A 20,307-nucleotide genomic window follows, 5' to 3' on the forward strand; every position below is an offset into this window, starting at 1 on the left:
AGGCATGACTTGCCCTTGGTGAATCCATGCTGACTGTTCCTGATCACTTTCCTCTCCTCTAAGTGCTTCAGAATTGATTCCTTGAGGACCTGCTCCATGATTTTTCCAGGGACTGAGGTGAGGCTGACTGGCCTGTAGTTCCCAGGATCATCCTCCTTCCCTTTTTTAAAGATGGGCACTACATTAGCCTTTTTCCAGTTGTCCGGGACTTCCCCCGATTGCCATGAGTTTTCAAAGATAATGGCCAATGGCTCTGCAATCACATCCGCCAACTCCTTTAGCACTCGGATGCAACGCATCCGGCCCCATGGACTTGTGCACATCCAGCTTTTTTAAATGGTCCCGAACCACTTCTTTCTCCACAGAGGGCTGGTCACCTCCTCTCTCTCTCTCTCTCTCTCTTTCTTCTCTCCCTCCCCTGTAGAGTAGGACCATTGGATAATGACTTACTATCAGCATATCAGATCTCTTGTACTGCTGTTTGTGAGAAACTCCCTCCTGGTAGGAGTTCTCCTATCCTGTTGCCGAGATGCAGAACTACCAGAAATCCGATCTGAATATTGGTAGCTGGCCAGTGGCTGGTATTGCAAAGCCAGGTACAAAGGCTTGGGAGCAGCCTCGGAAGGGTGTAAAAGTCAAGGAGGGAGAAGACTCTAGGGTGAGGCAATGGGATGGAATTGTGAAAGGGGAAACATAGGTAGAGCATCAGGGCAAACTTCATTCATGAGGTGTTAGGAAAAATGATTCCCTTTACTAAAGAAGTGGGGTTGGCTGGTACATCTGAAACTATACTGTGCTAAGCACTAGAAGGTGAACAGCAGGGTATTTCTTCTGATGAGAAGATGAGCAGTTAAAGCTCCAGCAGGTTTCTTTCCTATGTAATTGTGACGAGGTCCCCAACCTGGACTGGGACCACTGAACCCACCAGCCTGGACTGTCTCTCGCACTGTGGTGCTAATATCAAGCTACAAGCTGCTGATAGGCACTGCAATTGTACAGCTATCTACAGGCAGGGACACACCCAGCTGAGTTACATGAATGATCACGCAGCCACTCATGACCCATCAATAGAGGGGCCGCAGCCAATTCCCCCCCCTGCATTCCCTAGCCTTGAATCCCAGAAATATACCGTCTTGCACTGCTCAAGGTTCCCTTTGACCACGCAAACTCATCAATAAGTTTGCCATTTCTTCATAGGAAAGTGGACATGCACCAGCCTTTGTAATCTGAGTTGAGATTCCCCAAGCACTTCAGCTAAAAACACAGTTTTAGATAAAATATAAAACAGATTTATTAACTCCAGAAAGATAGATTTTAAGTGATTATAAGGAGCAGTCCTAGAGATCAAATTTGGTTACTTAAGAAATAGAATTTTAGACTGCAAATTTATTTTTAACTGGAACAGACTAAGTAAGATTTGAATCAAACAGTCTCTTACCCTAACAGATGGTACAGGCCGCTTACAGTTCCTCAATACACAGATTGGTCCCAGGCTGGAAGGGGGTCTAATCTCCCTAGTTCAAAGTCTTTATCTTCCAGATGATTTCCTAGGTGTTCAGATTGGGGGTGGGGTGAGAAGCCAAGTGATGATGTCACTGCCTCTTTTTATACCTTCTTCTAGCTGCTAGAAAGATCCTTGCTGTGATGTGAGAGCCAGACAGTCTCCATTGCCTACGTGAACTTTCTGAGAAGCTTCTGGGAGAGTGGATTCTTTGATGGGCCATCAATGCCTGTCTGGCCCTCGTTTCTTGCAACAGAAAAGCCGGCTGTGGGCATCTCCCAATCTCACACGTTTCAGTAGCATGTACAGCAATACTTGATAACTTCACATACGCTGATAGTACACACGGTCCAACAGGATATTAAGGTTCAGCAGATCAAGACTTTTAAAATACCTCACAAGGCATGCATTGTACAAAACCTATCCTAATCCTATGACTGTGAATATGGGGGTTCCCAGGCGCTACATTGCGGTACAGAGTGCCAGAGTAATCTTTGGGATTTAACTGAGGGATATATTAGTAACTTGCCAGGAGCATAAAGGATGTGGTGACTGGCTCCTTTTCTCCTGCCAAAGGCAGCTACCAGCATCCCTCAAATAGAGGCTGGGGTCTCACATGAGACAGTGCATTGTATCCTGGCTCCTCAGCCCATGTTGGGACACATTATCCTCCTGGGCTATGTCCTCCATACTCAAGATGGGGACAGCTGCAGGCCAAGCTATAGAACTCTATGGGCCTCCCTTTGGCCTCCCTCTCAATGAATAATGGGCAGGTATAGAAAGAGGAAGACTCTGGATTGGGAAGTCTTAGCCTATCCCCCACTCGTCCCTAAAGCTACTGCTCGTGGTCTGTAGCTGGTTTTCAAACATAAATGTTCTGTCACTTAAAATCTGCAAATGCCCAAGTTTGCACTTACAGGCGAAGTTTCCTAAGCAATCTTCACTGGCTGCAGTTAAACCACTTTATATCTAAAGCTTTTGAGCTCACATGATGTCAAATCTTGTAACTCTGGGAGAAGGAAGCTGCTGCTTTAGAATAGCAAATTCTTGATATCCAATCTGTCTGGCTGTTTCCAGTTTGACAGTGGAGACTGAAGTCTTTTTGGGTGTGTCAAAGTAGCAAACCGCCAAACTAACTCTTTTTAAAATACCGAGAGAGCCACATTCTGTCTCCGTTTCACTTAAAGCTTTGCCTGTGGTCAAGTCTCTTCTTGGATATCAGCTGCATAATAGAAAACTTGTTTTTTAAAGCCATGATTTGAGCAGGGGAGCCTGCATCCACACTGCTGGATTGATGGTATGGTGCTTCTGAAGGTGTATAAAAGTGTTAAGTACTGTGTGTGTTCATGCTGGTTCTGCCACTAATTTCACAGAGAAACCATTTAACCTCTCACTGTCACACTCTTCCAGCTGTAATGTAGGGCCAGTATTCACCTACCTCACGAGTTGACACTTACTGCGCTAAATTCAGGCAGGTGCAACTTCATTGTTTACACTAAGTCTGAAATGAACCCATTGTTTGCAAAGTGCTTTGATTTTTCTTTGCACTAGAAGGTGCAGGTGATGATACAGCTGTCTGAACTGTTGGTCTGCAAATATATTTCCATAAATAAAAAGCCTCTGGGCTGATGACCTGCTTTCAAATTCCATTCTGTGGAGAAGTCTGCTTTACCTCACACAATCTTCTTGTGACTCACTAGATTTGGACTTCCGGGCTGACTAGGACTCTTTTGCCATCCCTGCTGTAACAGCATAGCACTGCCCACAAGACATTTCTAGGGTTGGGATCGTCTCTTAAAGCCTGGTGGCCTCATCACACACGTATCTTCCTTCAGGGGTCAAGTTGATGCGGGAGGGGGAGATAACCATGCTCTTCCAAGTTCCACCCACATGAGTCCTCTAAAACAAGGCATTGCTTGTAGACTGTGCAGATGTTCAAAACCCTGCATGTGCTCGCTGGGCTCATTGGGCGTGGCTCCATTCATTGGGGCCCAGATGGCCTGCTTGACTCACTGATAGTGGAGGGAAAAACAAATGGTGATCTTCCCCCATGGCTCCAAAATGAGGAATTGCTCAGGGCAGTTTTATACTTAAAACACTGCATTGGTGCATCTGTGCTGCTGTAGTGCTTAAGTGTAGCTGCTCCCTTCGGCATTGTTTATCCACCTCCTAGAGAGGTGGTGGCCATATCATGGTGCTGTCTACATGGAGGGGTTGGTTGGATTTTTCACAGCCCTGAGTGATGCAGTTATACCAATTATAGGTCTGTAGTGTAGAGCTGGCTTCGGAGTTCCCCTTTTCTTATGTACTTTCATGAGCAGTGAAAGAGCTAGCAACGTTCATGTTCTCAAATATCAAATGGGGCACCTGAGTTACCACGTCACTGAGATATATGGGGCAGTTCACGCTTCTGAGAGATTGTTCCAGGCTCTGGCAGATCAGTTTGCTCTGCTCAGATTTGAGATTATCTGTTGCAACCCAAACAGTGTGAGTGTGTGAGGCGGGGGAGGGGGTCGAACCCCTGAGTGATGTAAGTGCCAGTGTAGACAAAGCCTAAGGCCAGGTCTACAATACAGACCTAGATCTGTGTAACTATATTCCTCAGGGGTGTGAAAAATCCATATCCCTGAGCTACATAATTACGTCTACCGCTGCGTAGATAAACTGTCTGTCTGCCCACAGGAGAGCCTCTCCCACTGGCATATCTACGGCCTCTCGGGGAGGTGGATGAACGGCCAACAGGAGAAGCTCTCCCGTTGGCTTAAGAGCATCTCCAGTAAAGTGCTGCAGCTGTACCGCTGTAGCGTGGTACGTGAAGAAAAGCCTTAGACTTTATCTTTAAAAATTCTGAGACTGGCACAGGAGGGCAGCTTGGGAGAGTAGCTAATGCTGCTGCCTGCCAGCCCGATCAAAACCCTGGCTTCCATCCCCTCCTTCAGCCCACATCTAATATAACTAAATACCAGAGTGAAAGGTTTGTCAGGTGTCTGCTTCTGGGATGCATGCTGAGACAGGTTGGCATTGTCCTCCACTTTCTCCGATAGCCTTGGGGTACAGGGCAATTCAGCATTCTTTAGCCTAAATATTTTTAAACGTAACCAGTTGGATGTTATGATTTGGATCAATAGGTACCAATCGGGGTTACAGAAGACCTTTTTAAAAAAACAGAACAAAACACCTCAGGATGAACATGAATTGCGGGAGGAGAATGCCACTTTGGAGACACATGTCCATCAGGAATGTAAAATCCTGATGGTTTTATATCCCCCTGCTGAGCATCTAACTTGGCCATTGGAAAGGGAAATGTGCTGCTACGCTGTTTCCCCACAAGAGGGAACACTTGAGCTGCTCTGCTCGTGGAAAGGTATCTGTGCCCTAGAGCTCTCTTCTGCAGGCTTGGCCTGGGGACTTACCCCTTTGGGGATGGGGGATGCCCACCACTGACTAGCTTTCAGCAATGAGACTTGATCTGTAGGACTTAAAATAGTAGCACAGGAAACTGTTGTGCTGCACATTAGGGTGGGAGGCAGAGACCTGGTCCTCAAACAGGAGGTGGTCTCTCTTCTGTGTGGAGACACATTTCTGTCAGCTGAGCTCACAAGGAGCAGCTGGGAGGCGAAGTGAGAGCTCTTGTGAGAAAGGAAGTGCTATTGGAGATACTTGAGCAAATGGGAAGCCCACGGGTACAGGGAGAGCTGAGAAGTAGATGACAAGTTCTCGTGTTGTACAAACCCTGGAAGAGGGTAGTGGATATTTAGGTCCCTTCAGGGTCTGTTCTTCTCTCTGCAGGGATGGGGATCACTATGATGCTTTAAGAGACTGCTTGAAGGCCATCTCCCTGAACCCAGGCCACCTGAAAGCCCACTTCCGCCTGGCCCGCTGTCTCTTTGAACTGAAATATGTGGCAGAAGCGCTGGAGTGTCTGGATGATTTCAAAGGGAAGTTCCCAGAACAGGCGCATAGCAGCGCTTGTGATGCACTGGACCGAGACATCAATGCAGCCCTCTTCTCTAAAAGTGATAATGGTGGGTGCCAACACTCAGCCCTTTGGGTTGGATTCCAGTATAACCTAGGATGGAAGTCTTTCCCTAAATTACAACCCTTCTATAAAGTGAGGCTCATTGAGATGCAATTGGTCCATAGATTTATTTGATCTCCTGGCTGAAAGCTGTCTCCATAACTGCACCAGCTATCTTGTGATTTGCATCTGTTGGTTATTTACGGAGAGTTCTGAGTTTCGTAGTATTTTATGGTCTGTCCCTTCTTGCTGAAAATTATCCCTTTCCTTTTAAAAGGGAGGTTCCTGAAGCTTGTGCTCCTGAGACTACAGGTTGCAGGGGGAGGGTCCCAAACAATGAATTGATGCTTATATAAAGTGTTGGATTCACAGCTCTGGAGGAAGGTCCTTGTGCCACAGAACAGGTACAGTATGGGCAGTTTCAATGCAAGCTTCCTGCCAGTATCCTTCACCTCTTGGCCAGAAGGCACCTCAAGGGAAAACCTCCCCCAATGGTTTATTTGATCCTTGGTTTTTGGAGGTTACCACTACCAAGGGGGGTAGTTATGAGATGGACATCTGCCCTCCAATTGGACTGAACTTGCGCTGAAGAGTCATAATCACTTTTGGTCTTAAGCTGCACATGGGTTCTAGGATTGGTATTGCAAGAAGAGGGTTGAGGTACAGAGGTGGGACAGTGAGAAGGAAGTGTGTACTCTAAGTACCTGTCCTCTGGATAAACTGGCCTTCGCTCTCAACTAGACCTGGCAGCTGAGTACCTCTCAACTAAACTTGCTGGAGAATTCTCTGCTCCAGCATGTGATGTGTGAGGAGGAAAATATCTCTGTACTCTTTATCCTTCCAGCTGAAGACAAGAAAGGGGGCGGGCCAATTCGGCTGCGAGCAACTGGGCGCAAAGACTCCATCTCAGATGATGAGATGGTGCTGAGGGAACGCAGCTATGACTACAAATTCCGGTACTGTGGCCACTGTAACACCACCACAGACATCAAGGAGGCCAACTTCTTTGGCAGGTACATTGACCTTGCATGGTAAAGGTGCAGCATTTCAGTTGCACGGAACAGCAGAGTGCTGCTGTCCAGTGGATATGTCATGATGTGCAGCCCTAGCATGGGTGGCAATGAGAAGATCTTGTTGCTTCTAGTCTGCGGGGTTTTTTGACCACTGCAGGAACAGCAGAAGTGGCACTCTTCCATGGATCACTGGTTAAATGGTAGGTCAGCATAGAGATGACTGTTCATCACAACTTTCAGTACTCCAGCACTTAGTGCCTAACCATGTGGGCTCTGAGAATGGAGGGAAATGACACACAAGACTACCTTTTGTCACTATCTAGAAATGTCCCTTTCCTTGGGGCGCTGGGACAGCGCTGTCTGAATCTGGAGGTCCGTCTGGTTTTGTGAGATTTCCCTGCTCGGTACAGTGCTGGGAAAGATGCTGATGAGCCTTTAAGTGCATGGTGAAACCTAGTGCTGGATCTGAGTTTTGTCACTAGCTGATTCTCTGAGCTAGTTTTGTGTGTTGATGAGAATAAGGCTAACCAGGCAGTGGCTTCCCTACCTCTCAGCCTAATGGACTTACTTGCTCCCACCTTCATCCCTCAAACCTATGAGAATAGCCATCTCCTCTGAGTGTGCAGTGTAATAGAGAACAGAGCCCTCCTCCACCCTCTCCTTCAAAGCATGACTGCTGGCTTCTCTAACAACCCTGTGATCTCAGCAGAGCCCTTTGTTCTTCCCTTCCTAGCAATGCACAGTACATAGTCAGCGGCTCAGACGACGGGTCTTTCTTCATCTGGGAGAAAGAAACTACCAACCTGGTGCGGGTGCTACAGGGGGATGAGTCTATTGTGAACTGTCTCCAGCCCCACCCGAGTTACTGCTTCCTGGCCACCAGCGGCATTGACCCAGTTGTACGGCTCTGGAATCCCAGGCCAGAGGTAAGAGAAGTAGCAGAGCATCTATAAAGAGGTGGGTCCTGGATGATGGACTTTAGGACTCCAGGCCAGAAGCCATTGTCCTGATGCAAGCAGAAGATGAAGACTGATTACGGGGTACTGGGATAGTTGGATGGATTCAGAGTGAGACTTCTGAGTTTTGTTCCTGGCTTTGCCATTGGCTCACTCTGTTTTTGCCTCACTGTTGCAATTTGCAGAAGGATGGATGACCCTGGCAGCTGTCAGTATTACTCTGAGAGTAAATCTGTGTGTAGCAGAGTAGTAAAAAGATGCCCAGGTAGAACACACTTTCAACTTCTTGCCAAAACACTTGTTTTCAAATGTCATCCTGTGAGCTCCAGGTTAGGCTGTGGACAACCTCTTCTGAGCCAGGCCAGGGATGGCTGATTATGCAAGAGGCTGGGGAAGGCCTGGTATTGGAGGGAGGCTTGGAAAAGGGAAGATGCCTTTGATCATAAGTGGGGCTAAGGTCTAACTAGAACCAAGCATAGCATAATACAGGCTCTGCTCGCCAATGTTTCCTGCCTCCTTTTCACCAGTGCACCTCTCCTGACCTGGAATAAGCCTTGCTTTTTCAGCACTCGTGAGATGGCTTTTTTAAAAACCAAGCCTCCTTTCTTAATGCTTCCAAAGGAAGGATGATGTCAGGGGATTGCCCAGGAGGGGAGGGGACACTTGCAGTGTTCCCTCTACTTTTTCCAACCCACGTGCGGAATGAATGTTATGTGCATCAATATGGAGGTGATGTGACACATCACCTCCATATTGGTGCACATAAAATTCATGTGGCAGGGGTGTGATCGAGGGGTTTGGCATGTGGGAGGAGAATCTCTCCCCTGGCTGCGGCAGGGCTGGAGCTGGGTTGGGATTGGGGAAGGGGCGCCACTCCCCTGGCTGCGGTAGGGCCCGACTGGGTTGGGGCTGGGGGAGGGGCACCTCGCCCCGGCTGCAGCCTTAGTGGCTGCACAGTGCTTAATAGGCGACTGCGTGGCCGCGCAGCTTAGAGGGAACTTAGGGAACTTGTCACAATGGGCACCTCAGCCTTTGCTTTTCTCCTCTTTCCCGCCCCTTCCCAAATAAAAAACCCACTGCGACTCTGTGTGCCATCCAGTGCATCTTGCCTGAACAGAGAGTCCTAGAACCTCAGGGTTGGCAGGGACTTCAGGAGGTCAGCTAGTCCAGCTGCTGCTCACAGCAGGACCAATCCCCGATTTTTGCCCCAGATCCCTAAATGGCCCCCTCAAGGATTGAACTCACAACCTTGGGTTTAGCAGGCCAATGCTCAAACCACTGAGCTATCCCTCCCCCAGTCTCAGATGCCCCAGCTAGCAGCCCAGTTGGAGAGCCAGCAGGCAGTGCAGCGGGACTAAGTGCAGGCAGCTGGGCAAAGAATTCTTTTAAGGATGGCCAGCAGCTTGGTCATTAAGCCACTGTATCCAACCCCTGCTTAAATCCTAGTTTAATACAATCTTTCCCCAGCACAGGCCTACAGATTAGAGCAGTGGTCTCCAAATTGGATGGTGCATGGCAGCAGGGGTGCTGCTGGACAGCACTCTGCCATTTTTTTTCCTTCGGCGGCAGCTCTGCACGTCCACGGCTGGTGTTCCCCGCCTGCGGCTGGTCTTCTGTCGGCAGCGCGTCTGCGGCAGATCTTTCGCCCTTCATCCTGGGGGTGTGCGAGCCAAAAAGTTTAGAGACCACTGGATTAGAGGATGCCTAGTAGCATCATGCTGTTGGGCTTGTAACATGAACATACAGCCATTAGGGAGTGGACCAGCCCACTAGTCTGGTGTCCTATGACCTGACTTTCACCCAATTTTCAGTCCAGAAGACGTGAGCTTAAGGCTCCAGAAGGGAGCGGGAGAGATGATACATCCCTCTCCGGTGTGCAAAAAATTACACAGTTCTGGTGTCCCCTCATGTGAGTGCCCTCCCAAAGTGGTCTCTTTTCTTGTTTGCAGAGTGAAACTCTCAATGGGCGTGTGGTGGAAGACATGGAAGGTGCTTCCCAAGCTAACCAGAGACGAATGAACGCAGACCCCCTGGAGGTGATGTTGCTGAACATGGGCTACCGTATCACAGGACTGACCAGTGGGGGGGCTGGAGGCTCGGATGATGAAGACAGCTCAGAGGGGCAAGTCCAGTGCCGGCCCAGCTAAAGCAGAACTGCTTGTCCTTCCTGTAATTGTTTTGTTGAAGGGGAACCTGGTTTCCTTGGTTCTAAACTTTCTCCGACTGCACTGTTTCACACTATGCACAGAGTAGGACAAGCTGGCAGGGGCAGGAGCGGCCTTCTCATTAGACCACCGCCACCATCTCTCCCCCTCCTCCTCGTCACACTACTGAGCAGCATGGCAATGCAGTCTGGGATTTGCCTTTAGTGGAATTTAGTCCCTGCAGGGATTTTGAGTTGTCTGTGAGCAGTATAAATTGGTGACCTTCTCCAGCTGGAAGAAGGGGCATTGGCTACATTCATGCATTTGCAGAGGATTCTTAACGTCCCAAATAAAATGTAAATCTAGGGCAGGGATTATGGAATAACTTTACTGCAGTGATCTTGGTCTCTGAAGCTTGACTTAGCTGCTCTGCTGCCGGCCCTGGGTCCCTGGTCTGGGGCTACTGGTCATAATGGAAAATCTCTTTGGCCCACTGAACAGCTCGCTAGCATTCATCTGGTCTCCATCTCTCACCGTATGGTCCTTGAAGGGGCCTGTGTTTGTGTTTAAAAATGGGTGATGGCCAATCCTTGTCTCTGGGCATCTGCCTTAGTTGATGAGTAAATGGAGACATTGAGTACATGCAATTGGAGGGGGCAAACTGCCTTCCCAGCTTTAATATCCATTATTTTCCTCTGTGTGGCTTGTGAACCTGTAGAGTAAAGATGCAGTAATGGGAGGAGACTTGGCCTGGGGTATGAGGCTTGGGTAACTAATGTGGGCAGAGCTACCAAGGAAAGTGGCTAATAGCACTCTTCCAAAGCTTCCATCTCCTTCACCCAAAATACTTTTTAGATCCATTTACCTTCTCCTTTCCTAGCACTCATGCCCTGGTGTTGGGAATACTACTGCCATGCACTATTGCATCTGGAGTTTGAGCTTCTAGAAGGTGAAATTTTAGTGCAGTCAACTACTCAATCTCTACTCCTGGCCTCAGCTGAGACGATGTCTCCCTGCCTCCTCACCATGGTGACCTCCTACCTGTGCAACAAGTAGAGGAGGTACTGTGGGTTAGTGATCCTCTCAGGAGCAGTCCTTGCTTTCCCTACTTTTCCCTTGCTAACTGCCCACAAAGCCAGGACTGGTGCTTCATATCTTTAGAACATAGCACTGTATTTCCACTCTTTTGTTTCCCAGGTAATTTGCAGCCCTGTGTCCCTTCTTGCACTTGCCAAACAGTAAATGTACAATTGATCTTACACAACTGTGCTACAGCCTAAGCAGAACTGTGTTTTTTATGACTATCAACTAAAACCAAAGAGCCCCCGGAGATCTTACTACTTTCTTGCACTCTTTACCTTTTGCTGCTGAGGATATAAATATGCTAACATTGGTCCCAGGAGTGTGGGGGTTGTGTGTCTGGGCATGCTGCCTTAGAGCTGTTTCCCCACATGGCAGAGTCCCTGGTCTTCCTGTACCTGTTGTGGAAGGGTGAGTGGCCCATCCTTCCTTCTCTAGCAGCTGTGTGCTGCCATGCATTGAAGGGAGGATTGGCTGGGAGTTGGCTGATCAATGTGACTGTCTTCCCTCCCACCACCGCAGCGCACTCGACCTGCTTTTCTGTACAGCAAGGGTGAGCCAAGTATGATCTAAAGAGGTCTGTGGTGTGTCCCAGGGCCTAATCCCTTTGTAGTACAGTATCTACACTGCAGTATTCAGCAGACCCCTAGAAATCAATGCTCAACCTTCCACCTGCTGTAGTCCAGGGGGAGCTAGCTGGGACCATGTGGTCTCTGCCTGCTGCACCTCTGCCTTTAAGACACAAAGGCAGCCAATGTTTGCTCCAGCTTACACAGGTGAGGCTCAGCCCTGATGTGCTCTGGGTCACTTAGAGATGCACCCTGGGAAGACTGAGTGCTCCTGTGCTCTTCAGAGCCTCAGGAGACTAGGACAGATGGGTTTTCATAGTCCAAGCAAACGTAACCTCAGATCTTCTTCCATCCAGACAAGACTTTCCTGGGACAGGCCATCTCTTGGTGGGGGAGGGTGCTTATGCCGTTCCCATTCTTGCCTGGTTAACCTTTTAACATACCACCAATATGGTACATGCGACTCTTCACACAGTTGTGCCCATTTAGTTGTGTACAGGCTACTCCCCGCACCAGTGTGCCAAAATTTCCAGGTGCTCAGTGTTTAAAGTCCAGTGGCAGCAGAAAATGACTCACTTGTTTGGGGTTGTGGGGTTTTTTTTTGTTGTTTGTTTTTTTTTTTAAAACTGGCTTGGGTTTTTTTGGCTAAGATTTTCCAATAGACACGCCTTTCTTTCTCCTCCCTCTCCTTTGCAAGCTTTTGCTGGAATACCTTTTTAATTCTCAAATCTACTGAGACTAGAGATTCTGAAAAGAACAGAACCACAAGCTCTCCTGGGGTTTCTCTTTCCACTGAGCTTATGCCATGGCAGCTGTTTTTCTGAGTGCCAGTGTAGCTCTCCTACCTGCCAGCTGCAGTGTGAAAGCTACAAGATTTCCTGTCTCTGCAGTGGATAGCTGCTTTTTTTTTTATGGCTGCTTTTTGGATTAAAAAGAAGGAAATAATAGTGGAGCTGGAGGGAGGAGTCCCTCTGGCCCCAGCCCCTCATTTTGGACAGATTCTGTCTGCTTTACTGCTTGTTAATGGGAAATTCCATATTTATTGGTGAAGGAAAAACCTACTGGGGAAGAGATGTTGCTTTATTTACCTCTGCTGTTTTCTTCTACCCTTCTCCTTGAAAAGAAGCCCCTCCCTTTTTTGGTTAACTCTTTCTAACCGAGGATAGACAGAGATTACTCCTTTATTTTTGTATTTTAGCAGTGGGAATCTCCTTAGAGCCTCTAAGATTCCTTTGGATGTTGCAAAGACAACTGCTCATAGCTTTTTAAATATTTAGAGGACAGTCTCCCAGCCTCTACCCCTGCAGTTGTAGAGATAACACACAAGCCTTACTGTCCTCATTAGCAGGAGCAGAATATTTGTTTCTCTGGTCCCTGGAAGAGAAAGGGTTAAGCAATTAAACAGTTCTTTGTTCTAGTTCTCTTTTGTGTCATTTGTTCAGGGGATTGTGCTGCCCCTATTTTTCCCCCCCCTCCCCCCCACCATTGACCGTGCTTGGCTGGGAGGGGGAAAGAATCAGATGACTGGAGGGATGACTATTAAATACACTTAATAGGGTGCACAGGCTTCTGCAACTCAGTGCAGTGTGTGTGTGGGGGGGGGTGTCTATAAAAGAAGCTTTTTATAGGATGACCTGCTGGTAGTGACTATTTTCAGTAGTCCTCCACGGATGGAGTACTGACTTTGACTGACCCAGTGGCAGGGGGAGCAGCAGCTGTTCTCATGCAATGTGGGGGATGCGTCTGACCTTGGGAACAGAAGCATCCTGCCTACACTTATCTCCAGAAGTTCCGTCAAAAATATCCTGGCTGGGGTTTGGACTAGATTGGCTGCCCAGGGCATTTAGTGGAGGAGACAAACTAGCCCGCCGGTGTGATTGCCTTGTGTAAGGATGTGGGATTAGTTTAGTTTAGTTTCCCTACAGATCTCTTCTAAAGAGACATGTAAAGGGGAGCTCACATGCTCCATGGCCACTGGGGCCTGTGCCTAATTCAAGGATGTGGGGGAAGGCCCTCCTGTGGGGCCATGGAAAGAAGATTGTGGAGGAACTGAGCTGTTACTTCCAGCTGGGGAGGAAATGGAACTCTTCCTATTGGTAAAATAGCCCCTCTTAGGCATGGAACTCTTCTTAAATGGTCACCTGTGTCTGAAGGAATAAGCACTGCACAGCACAACTGATCCAGGTGTTAAGGGTCGCCTGCCTGACTCCTTCCACTGCAACTGAGCTGGCTTTGCTTTCTGGCGAGGGAAACACCCTGTAAAAGCACACTGGCCACCTTGAGAAATATTTGTACCTAGTGCATTAATCCTGGGTACAGAGCCAGAGCTGTGCCCTCTCCAGAGAACATTGCAATGTTTCCCTCGGACTGTGTGCAACCTATTCTCCTACCCCCTCGGCTGTGCTGTGGAAGCACGGGCCCTAAATAATGGAGTTGGCTGTTACCAAAAGGGAGAAACAGCATGTTCCAGCGGACCCAGTGGAGTCCATTAAAACTCAGGGGAGCTCACCAAGTTAAACCTGCTGCTCTCAGCACTGCTTTGCAGCCACCCCCTCTGTGCAGTGTGGCTGGGAATGACAATGCCAGCTGAGCATTGTCAACTGCCCTAAGCAGAGGCCTTGCCAGCAATCTCTTGACACCTTAAGGGCCCACTAGTTTCATGCTGAATCCCCGTGCTTATGTTGTGAGCCATCTGAAATGTCATCGTCCTTGTAATATCCACCTCTGCTTTGACAAAGCCGTGACAGCTCCGTTGCATTCCAAGTGGCAGCAGCAATCCTGTTTGTTATGGATGAAAACTTCCCTGCTGCCTTCCACCGCTTACCCAGCAACTGGATTATACAGGAAAGCCACTTCTCCTCCTCCTTACTACTACGGTAGCGATCCTGTCCTGCTTACTTTCCTGGGGGAAAAGTCCTAGGAATGCAGCATGTAGATAGTCTCAAGGGTTGGAGAGTGCCTTCCTTCACCAGCAGACTTCTGAATCACCACCTAATGTGAGGGCTGCTTCCTCTGTACGTCTTGGTTTACAGGCTATAAATGTTCCTGTGTGGTTTAATGATTCAAACCATTTTGATGTTGCTGTGGACAAGAAGAATCTGTCACAAGGCTTTTTCTTACTACGCTCCCACAGGAAAATATCTGAGTGCTTAAGTTAAACTTTGTGAGCAAATCTACAGCTTTCTGGGGCCAGTTCCTGGGTGAGGTGTGGTATCCAGGACTTTTCTACCAGCGTTGTGGGTGTTCAGTCCTTCGCGGCATCCGGTGCTTGGGGTATACAGGCACCTCAGTCCTGCTGTAAGATAGCTATCCAACACCCTGACTTCCATTTTTTTCTGTTCACACCTTGTACCGGTTGTTAAGAGACAGCTCTTTAATACTAATCTTCATAAGAAAGTTCTGAGAGGGTCTGGTTTCCCAGCTGGCTGACCAGAGAGTTGAACCTACCAGAACCGTGCTGTTAGTCAACCACCAGTCTCTACTCAATGTGAGATTATTAAAATAACTTGAACCTTGAGCTCTGGCAACCTGCTACTAGACAAAAAAAAATCTGTTCCATTTATCTTCAGCCTCGCACTGCTCGTTCAGTGCTGCTTTCTCCCCAGCTGTATAAAAGGGTAGTTTGCAATAAGGAGAGAACCAAGTGTTCACTGACTGACTGCACAGGAAATGCCCTGTGTATTTCTGAATCAATCACAAAGGTGTATGCGGGCTTTACTTTCGTCTCTGCTGTTAAGCCTCCTCTGGCAGAGTGTCTTCAGAGGTGAAAGTAACTCTGGCAGGAGGCTTCTGGCCTGCAGTTGTTCCAGTTCATGCACTTGATCACACCAGCAGATGCACTCTATCTACTATGCCCTTATTAGTGTGTTTTAATAATTGCATCAGCTCTTGAGCTGAATTTGTGGGCAGAGAGGTGGTGGTAAAGATGGAAGGAGCTAGTTGGAAGCAATTAAGAACAGGGAGAGGTTAGGTTGTGTATCTCTAAATGCTGAAGAGGTAAATGTAGGCTCCCTGGAGCCCCCTGGAAGGGAATAGTGATGAATAGCTCTTGGGCTGAATTCAGCCATGAATGCAGGTAAAACTGCTGCCTTCCCCCCCCCACGCGAAATGGTGGTGCCTCATTGCTTGATTTACATTACAATCTAGTGGTTTAGTACTGCAGTGACACCCGGTCAGTGGGACTAAGCTGTGTCTCATCTCTAACGGGAGGTGGGAAGAAGTATTGGAAGCACACCACAAAGCAAGCTGCTTTCTGATGAGGGAAATCTCTCTTCTGAAAGTAGTGTCCCTACCCTAGTCCCCTTAGGAGTAGGACAGGCCTGGCTTACAGTCCTCACTGTCACATGAAACGAGGCTGCCTCTGGACCACACCGGTGCCAGCCAAGAACGGGGATGAAGAGCCCTGTGTGGGCTCTTCAGTGTGTTTGTGTTTACTGAAATCAGTGGTAGCTGTGGATGAGAGAGTTGAATGATCCCACATCTGGCTTTCTGGGATTGTTCCTCTATCATGGCTCCACTGGAAACGTAACTCTTTTCAGACTTGCTACACCTAGAAGCTGCCACATGGATTGGTGAGCACCAACTTAAGTGAGAGGCAGGGAGGGGAAAGTGCGGCTCTGAAATGGCATTGATCCAGAGAAGCCTCATTGTTAAAGGATGGGATGAGGGAGCAGCCTTGGTTTTTGGTGTGTGTCCCTGCTTGATATCACCACAGCCAGAAAGAAGAATCTGACATTTCTGCTCCTGTTTAGAGGCTGTCAGATTGCAGAAGGCACAGGCCACCAAAAAAAAAAAAAAAAAATCCACCCACCATAGCTTTTCACAGGGAAGGGAAGTATATTCAAGTGTCCTCTGTCAATTTTGCCTAATTGACATTCCAAACCGTTTCCCCAGCCTCTGGCCCACGGCATCAGCTGCCCCTGTGTGGCTGCTGCTTCATTTGTCAACGTCGCTGCCTTTTTTTTGCTGAGTGGTTTGTTTCTGGCAGCTCCTATAATGCTTCAGCTGTCACAACAGGCAAGGCTCAAGAGAAGGCTGCTTAATGAACAAGAGCTGGCTGCATGCCTGCTTCTTTCAAGCCTCTACTATGAACATCTTAGCCACTGCTTGAAAGGAAGCAAGCAAGAGATGCAATTGAATTCCTTGCAGCCTGGGTCCTATCTATGAAGAAATGCCACCTGCTTGGATGAATCCAATCTGATGCACTCCTGGGGCTCTTCCTTCCCAAAATGGATGGGCCTGATGTGTTCTTCTCTGAAAGGTCTTGGAGCCCCTGGTGAGCGATGAGCCTGCAATCAAGTGTGGCAAGATCACTTCTGCTAGTAAATTCTAGCCTAGGAGACAGCAGAACATTTCCTAATAACATGAGACCAGGGTCACTGGGAATAAACCCACCAGCAGAAGAACAAAGGTGGGAGGGGGAAAATGTAATTGGATATGGTACTGCTCTCACAGTGCTGCTTGTGTATGACTGATGTTCCATCCATATGGTGATGCATGGAGCATGCTGGCAGCTATTTTGTGTCTCAAACTATTTCCCCCATCCTAATTTTATTCAAGGAAGAATTCCTTGCGGCTTCTTTTTCCAACTGCATCCACTTCCGCCTGCTGACTGTTCCTATCCTATGCAGATTCGTGGGAGAGGAATGGCAACAATGAAAGCTTGACCTATCTACCAATTGTCACTAGACAAGGCTTGATATCGCTGCAGCTGTCCCCTCCCTCCACTTCAAATGGATGGATTTCTACCTGGGGGAACCCTCCTGTAGAGTCTAAAAAAGAAATGTGATCTGCTAGTGTGGGTTATTTCCTGTGTGTGTGTGTGTGTGTGTGTGTGTGTGTGTGGTGGTGGGGGGTGCGGAATTAAGGAGACTCTGGAGATGAAACGTATCTCTGAATTATCAGTTCAAATCCTGCCCCAGGACAATTGGGTTCCTACTTTCTCTGACAGCTTGATCCACACCACTGCAAGAGAGGCCTGGTTGTTGGCATGCTCAGCAGGGAGCCAAAAAGTCCAGATTGTCTGAGGACGAAACTCTTTATCGCTAGAAGTGGCCCTGTCATTGTTCCCCATTCCCACCGAAGGCAGGACAAGAAGTAATGAGCTTAAGGTGCGGCAAGGGAGAGTTAGGTTAGCTATTAGAAATTGTTTTTCCTAACTCTAAAGATAGTTAAGTCTGGCATAGGCTTCCAAGTGGAGTTGTGGAATCCCCATCACTGGAGGTTTCAGCAGCTTGGACAAATTCCTGCTAGGGGTGGTCTTGGTCCTGGCCTCAGCACAGGGGCCTGGATTTGATGACTTCTTGAGGTCCTTTCAGCCCTATATTTCTGTGATTCTATGACACTGCAAGGGAAGCTTAGCCTGTTGATGCCACTGTGGCCGCTCCTATTCTGTGCCTGAAGAGAGGGCCTAGGCCTCAGTACTGTGCAGCTGGCAGCCTCTATCAACACTAACAACCACCCTATTGACTAATATGAAATGGGCATACTAGCTCACGCGGGCAGTGGCGCCAGAGCAGAGGACAATGTGCGAATCTTAACAGCATCCCCTCACGCTCTTGCTAAGTGCTGCAGCCAATGACTATTCATCCTTTGCTTTGTTCTAGACCACCCAGAAAAGTTAGTCTTTTAATCAAACACTCAAGGGTTTTGTGTTTTATTGTCTGTCCTAGATGTGACCATATAAACTGCATGAAACAAGCTTGGCCTTGCTTGTTGGTAGGGGAGAATTATTAGGGCAGGAACACTCTCCCTTTGATTTTTCTTCATGAGGTTTGGTAATGGAATATCTCAACATTTACCTCCAGGTTACCAGATTGAAGCCTGGCATGGAAGAAGGGTGTTACAATCCGAAGGCTTCTCTGTTGTCTGGGAAATGGATTGATGGGTGTTGACCCAGTTCATATTAGATCAGTCTCCACATCAAAAATGCCCTTGTGACGGTTGGCTTCCTTATGGGAAACATTAGTAGAGATATCCAGGAGTGAATGAGCTGGATAGACTGAATGTAGCTCTCTTACCTAAGGGTAGTAGTTCTAAGGCATTGTTTAGTCCAGCATTCAAGGTAGGATGTTCGCTAATGTGCTAACTACCATCTTCTAACAGTTTTTAGTGTAGGTAAGGCAATGTAGACTGACATGCTAAGCTTGTTGAGTCGAACCCTCAGTCCCTGCGGACTGATTAGCACAAAATGTACAGTGCCTTGTTTATACTAGACTCTCAGAATGTGTTAGCTGACATCTTTAAATTCTAGTCAAGGCCAACCCTTAATCAAACCTGATGGAGCACGGGGGAAGCTTGCAGTGCTGGTCTTTATACTGCATGTGCTCTGTGGCTAGAGGATCTCAGTTGCCAAGGTTTTCAAACTGGAACTTTTCACCAGCCTGAAATACATTTAAAACATATAAACACCCCTTCCTCCCCTACATTATATTTTCCAGCTACTTCTCTCCCAAAAAAAAAATCTCTAGATAATGCAGTTAACTTTAAGGCAGGAAGGGCCCCACTAACTCAGTTTAACAGTGAGATGTGTAGGCCACAGCAGAAACAGAGGCATGGAGCTGAAATGGGAAAATCAACTATGAAGGACATGATCTCCTACTTGAGAATGAGCCCCATGGTCTATGAATTTATACTCTGCTAGCTATTGGGAATAACACTCAACCTTTCTTAATAATAAACTGCATCCCCAAAACAACCCTTGTATTAATGCAGTGCTTTGGATTGCACTGCAACCCCTTGGTGTTTTAAAGAGACCTTGTGCAGAATGAAGCCAGACATACAGGCATAGGAACTAGTCCAAGACTTTTACTAGCAGAGCTCCACCAGCTGGCTTCTAACTCTGCAACACTTTAAACATTACTCATTGCTCCTGTGAGCTGCAATAGCAGCACCCTGCCACAGCAATCTTCTAACCTTGAAGGGAAATAGTCACAGATCTTGGTGTAAGGAGGAACCAAGGACTTCTAGAAGTATAATAGGGGTACATAGAGGAATGTGCTGTATGTGACGCTCATCCAGGTAACGCATCAGCTTTTGGTAGGAGCTAGGATAAAATGTCCTGCTCTCAGGATACAGTGAGCCAATGAGAGTGGTTTGGACAAGGTAATTAACCCATTTTCTAACTAGTACAGCAACTTACCCCTCAGTATCCTGCTGAGAATGTTGTGGGGTTGGAACTTGGAATAAATAAATTTCTTTTTCAGCTTCCTCATGTAGTTGAATTCAATTTCCTAATAAAGGAGTTATTTTTCTAATTTGATTCTGGATTTGTAACTATTACTCTAAACACAGTACCAATCCCTGCCGTACCTCAGAGAAATGTGTCTGTCTGAAGCTTGATTAGTTAATATTTATAAAATGCTTGGGGATCCTTGGCTCAGATTCACAATGGAAGGGCCAGGGATGTGTTGTTTCTTCCCAGAGTTATTCTTGTATTTTACCTGATTTTCTGTTCTCTTCTTGATTGATAGTTACCTATTTCCGTCCTCCCTCAGGTGTGCTGCTGTTGTCCCTACACGTTCTCCCATCTGTCCTAATTTCTTTTAACTTTTGTACCTAATATAAATGTCCTCAAGTTTTCCTTACAGATTCCCATCCAGGACTTTGGAACAGTAAAGAAAAGATCCAGCTAACCATTCCTAGAGTCTACACTGAGCCTAGTACATGCAAAAGAGGGTTAGGTTTGCTGGAGTTTAGCTAGTGCTGCTGAGTGGATACCCATGTGATACAGACATGATCAGTAAAGGTTATGGTCATCCATCACTGTCAAGTCTCATTGCCTTGATTTATGGGTCTCCCAGCAACTGAGAACACAACACCCTATTCTGGGGGAACAAAAAGCACTACTGTGATAGTGGCATTAAAAAAAAAAAAGTACCACCAAATCTCCTGCAACAATGGATGAATAAATTCTCAGCATGAACCAGAAACGAAGGATTCTGAAACCTTGGACGAGACTTGCAAAGAGAAGGCAAAGCAGAGAAATCTGTCATTCCTGCAGAGGGGACAGCTTGTACCAGCTCCAA

The 20,307-nt window shown here is 47.5% G+C and overlaps 1 protein-coding gene across 3 annotated transcripts in view; it reads left to right on the forward strand.

Annotated features, from left to right (window-relative positions):
- Nucleotides 1–12,698, forward strand: part of WDTC1 (WD and tetratricopeptide repeats 1) — a 47,086-nt gene extending 34,388 nt beyond the window's left edge. For all 3 annotated transcript variants that reach the window (XM_084652245.1, XM_084652244.1, XM_084652246.1), the window contains 4 exons: nucleotides 5,291–5,526; nucleotides 6,364–6,532; nucleotides 7,266–7,458; nucleotides 9,438–12,698. In XM_084652245.1, coding sequence (XP_084508371.1) covers nucleotides 5,291–5,526; nucleotides 6,364–6,532; nucleotides 7,266–7,458; nucleotides 9,438–9,635 — 796 coding nt within the window. In that variant the 3' untranslated portion in view covers nucleotides 9,636–12,698. The remainder of the gene's footprint in view (nucleotides 1–5,290; nucleotides 5,527–6,363; nucleotides 6,533–7,265; nucleotides 7,459–9,437) is intronic.
- Nucleotides 12,699–20,307: the final 7,609 nt, after the last annotated feature.

This window comes from Lepidochelys olivacea (genome assembly GCF_965140295.1).
Source record: "Lepidochelys olivacea isolate rLepOli2 genome assembly, chromosome: 19".
Taxonomy (NCBI): Eukaryota; Metazoa; Chordata; order Testudines; family Cheloniidae; genus Lepidochelys; species Lepidochelys olivacea.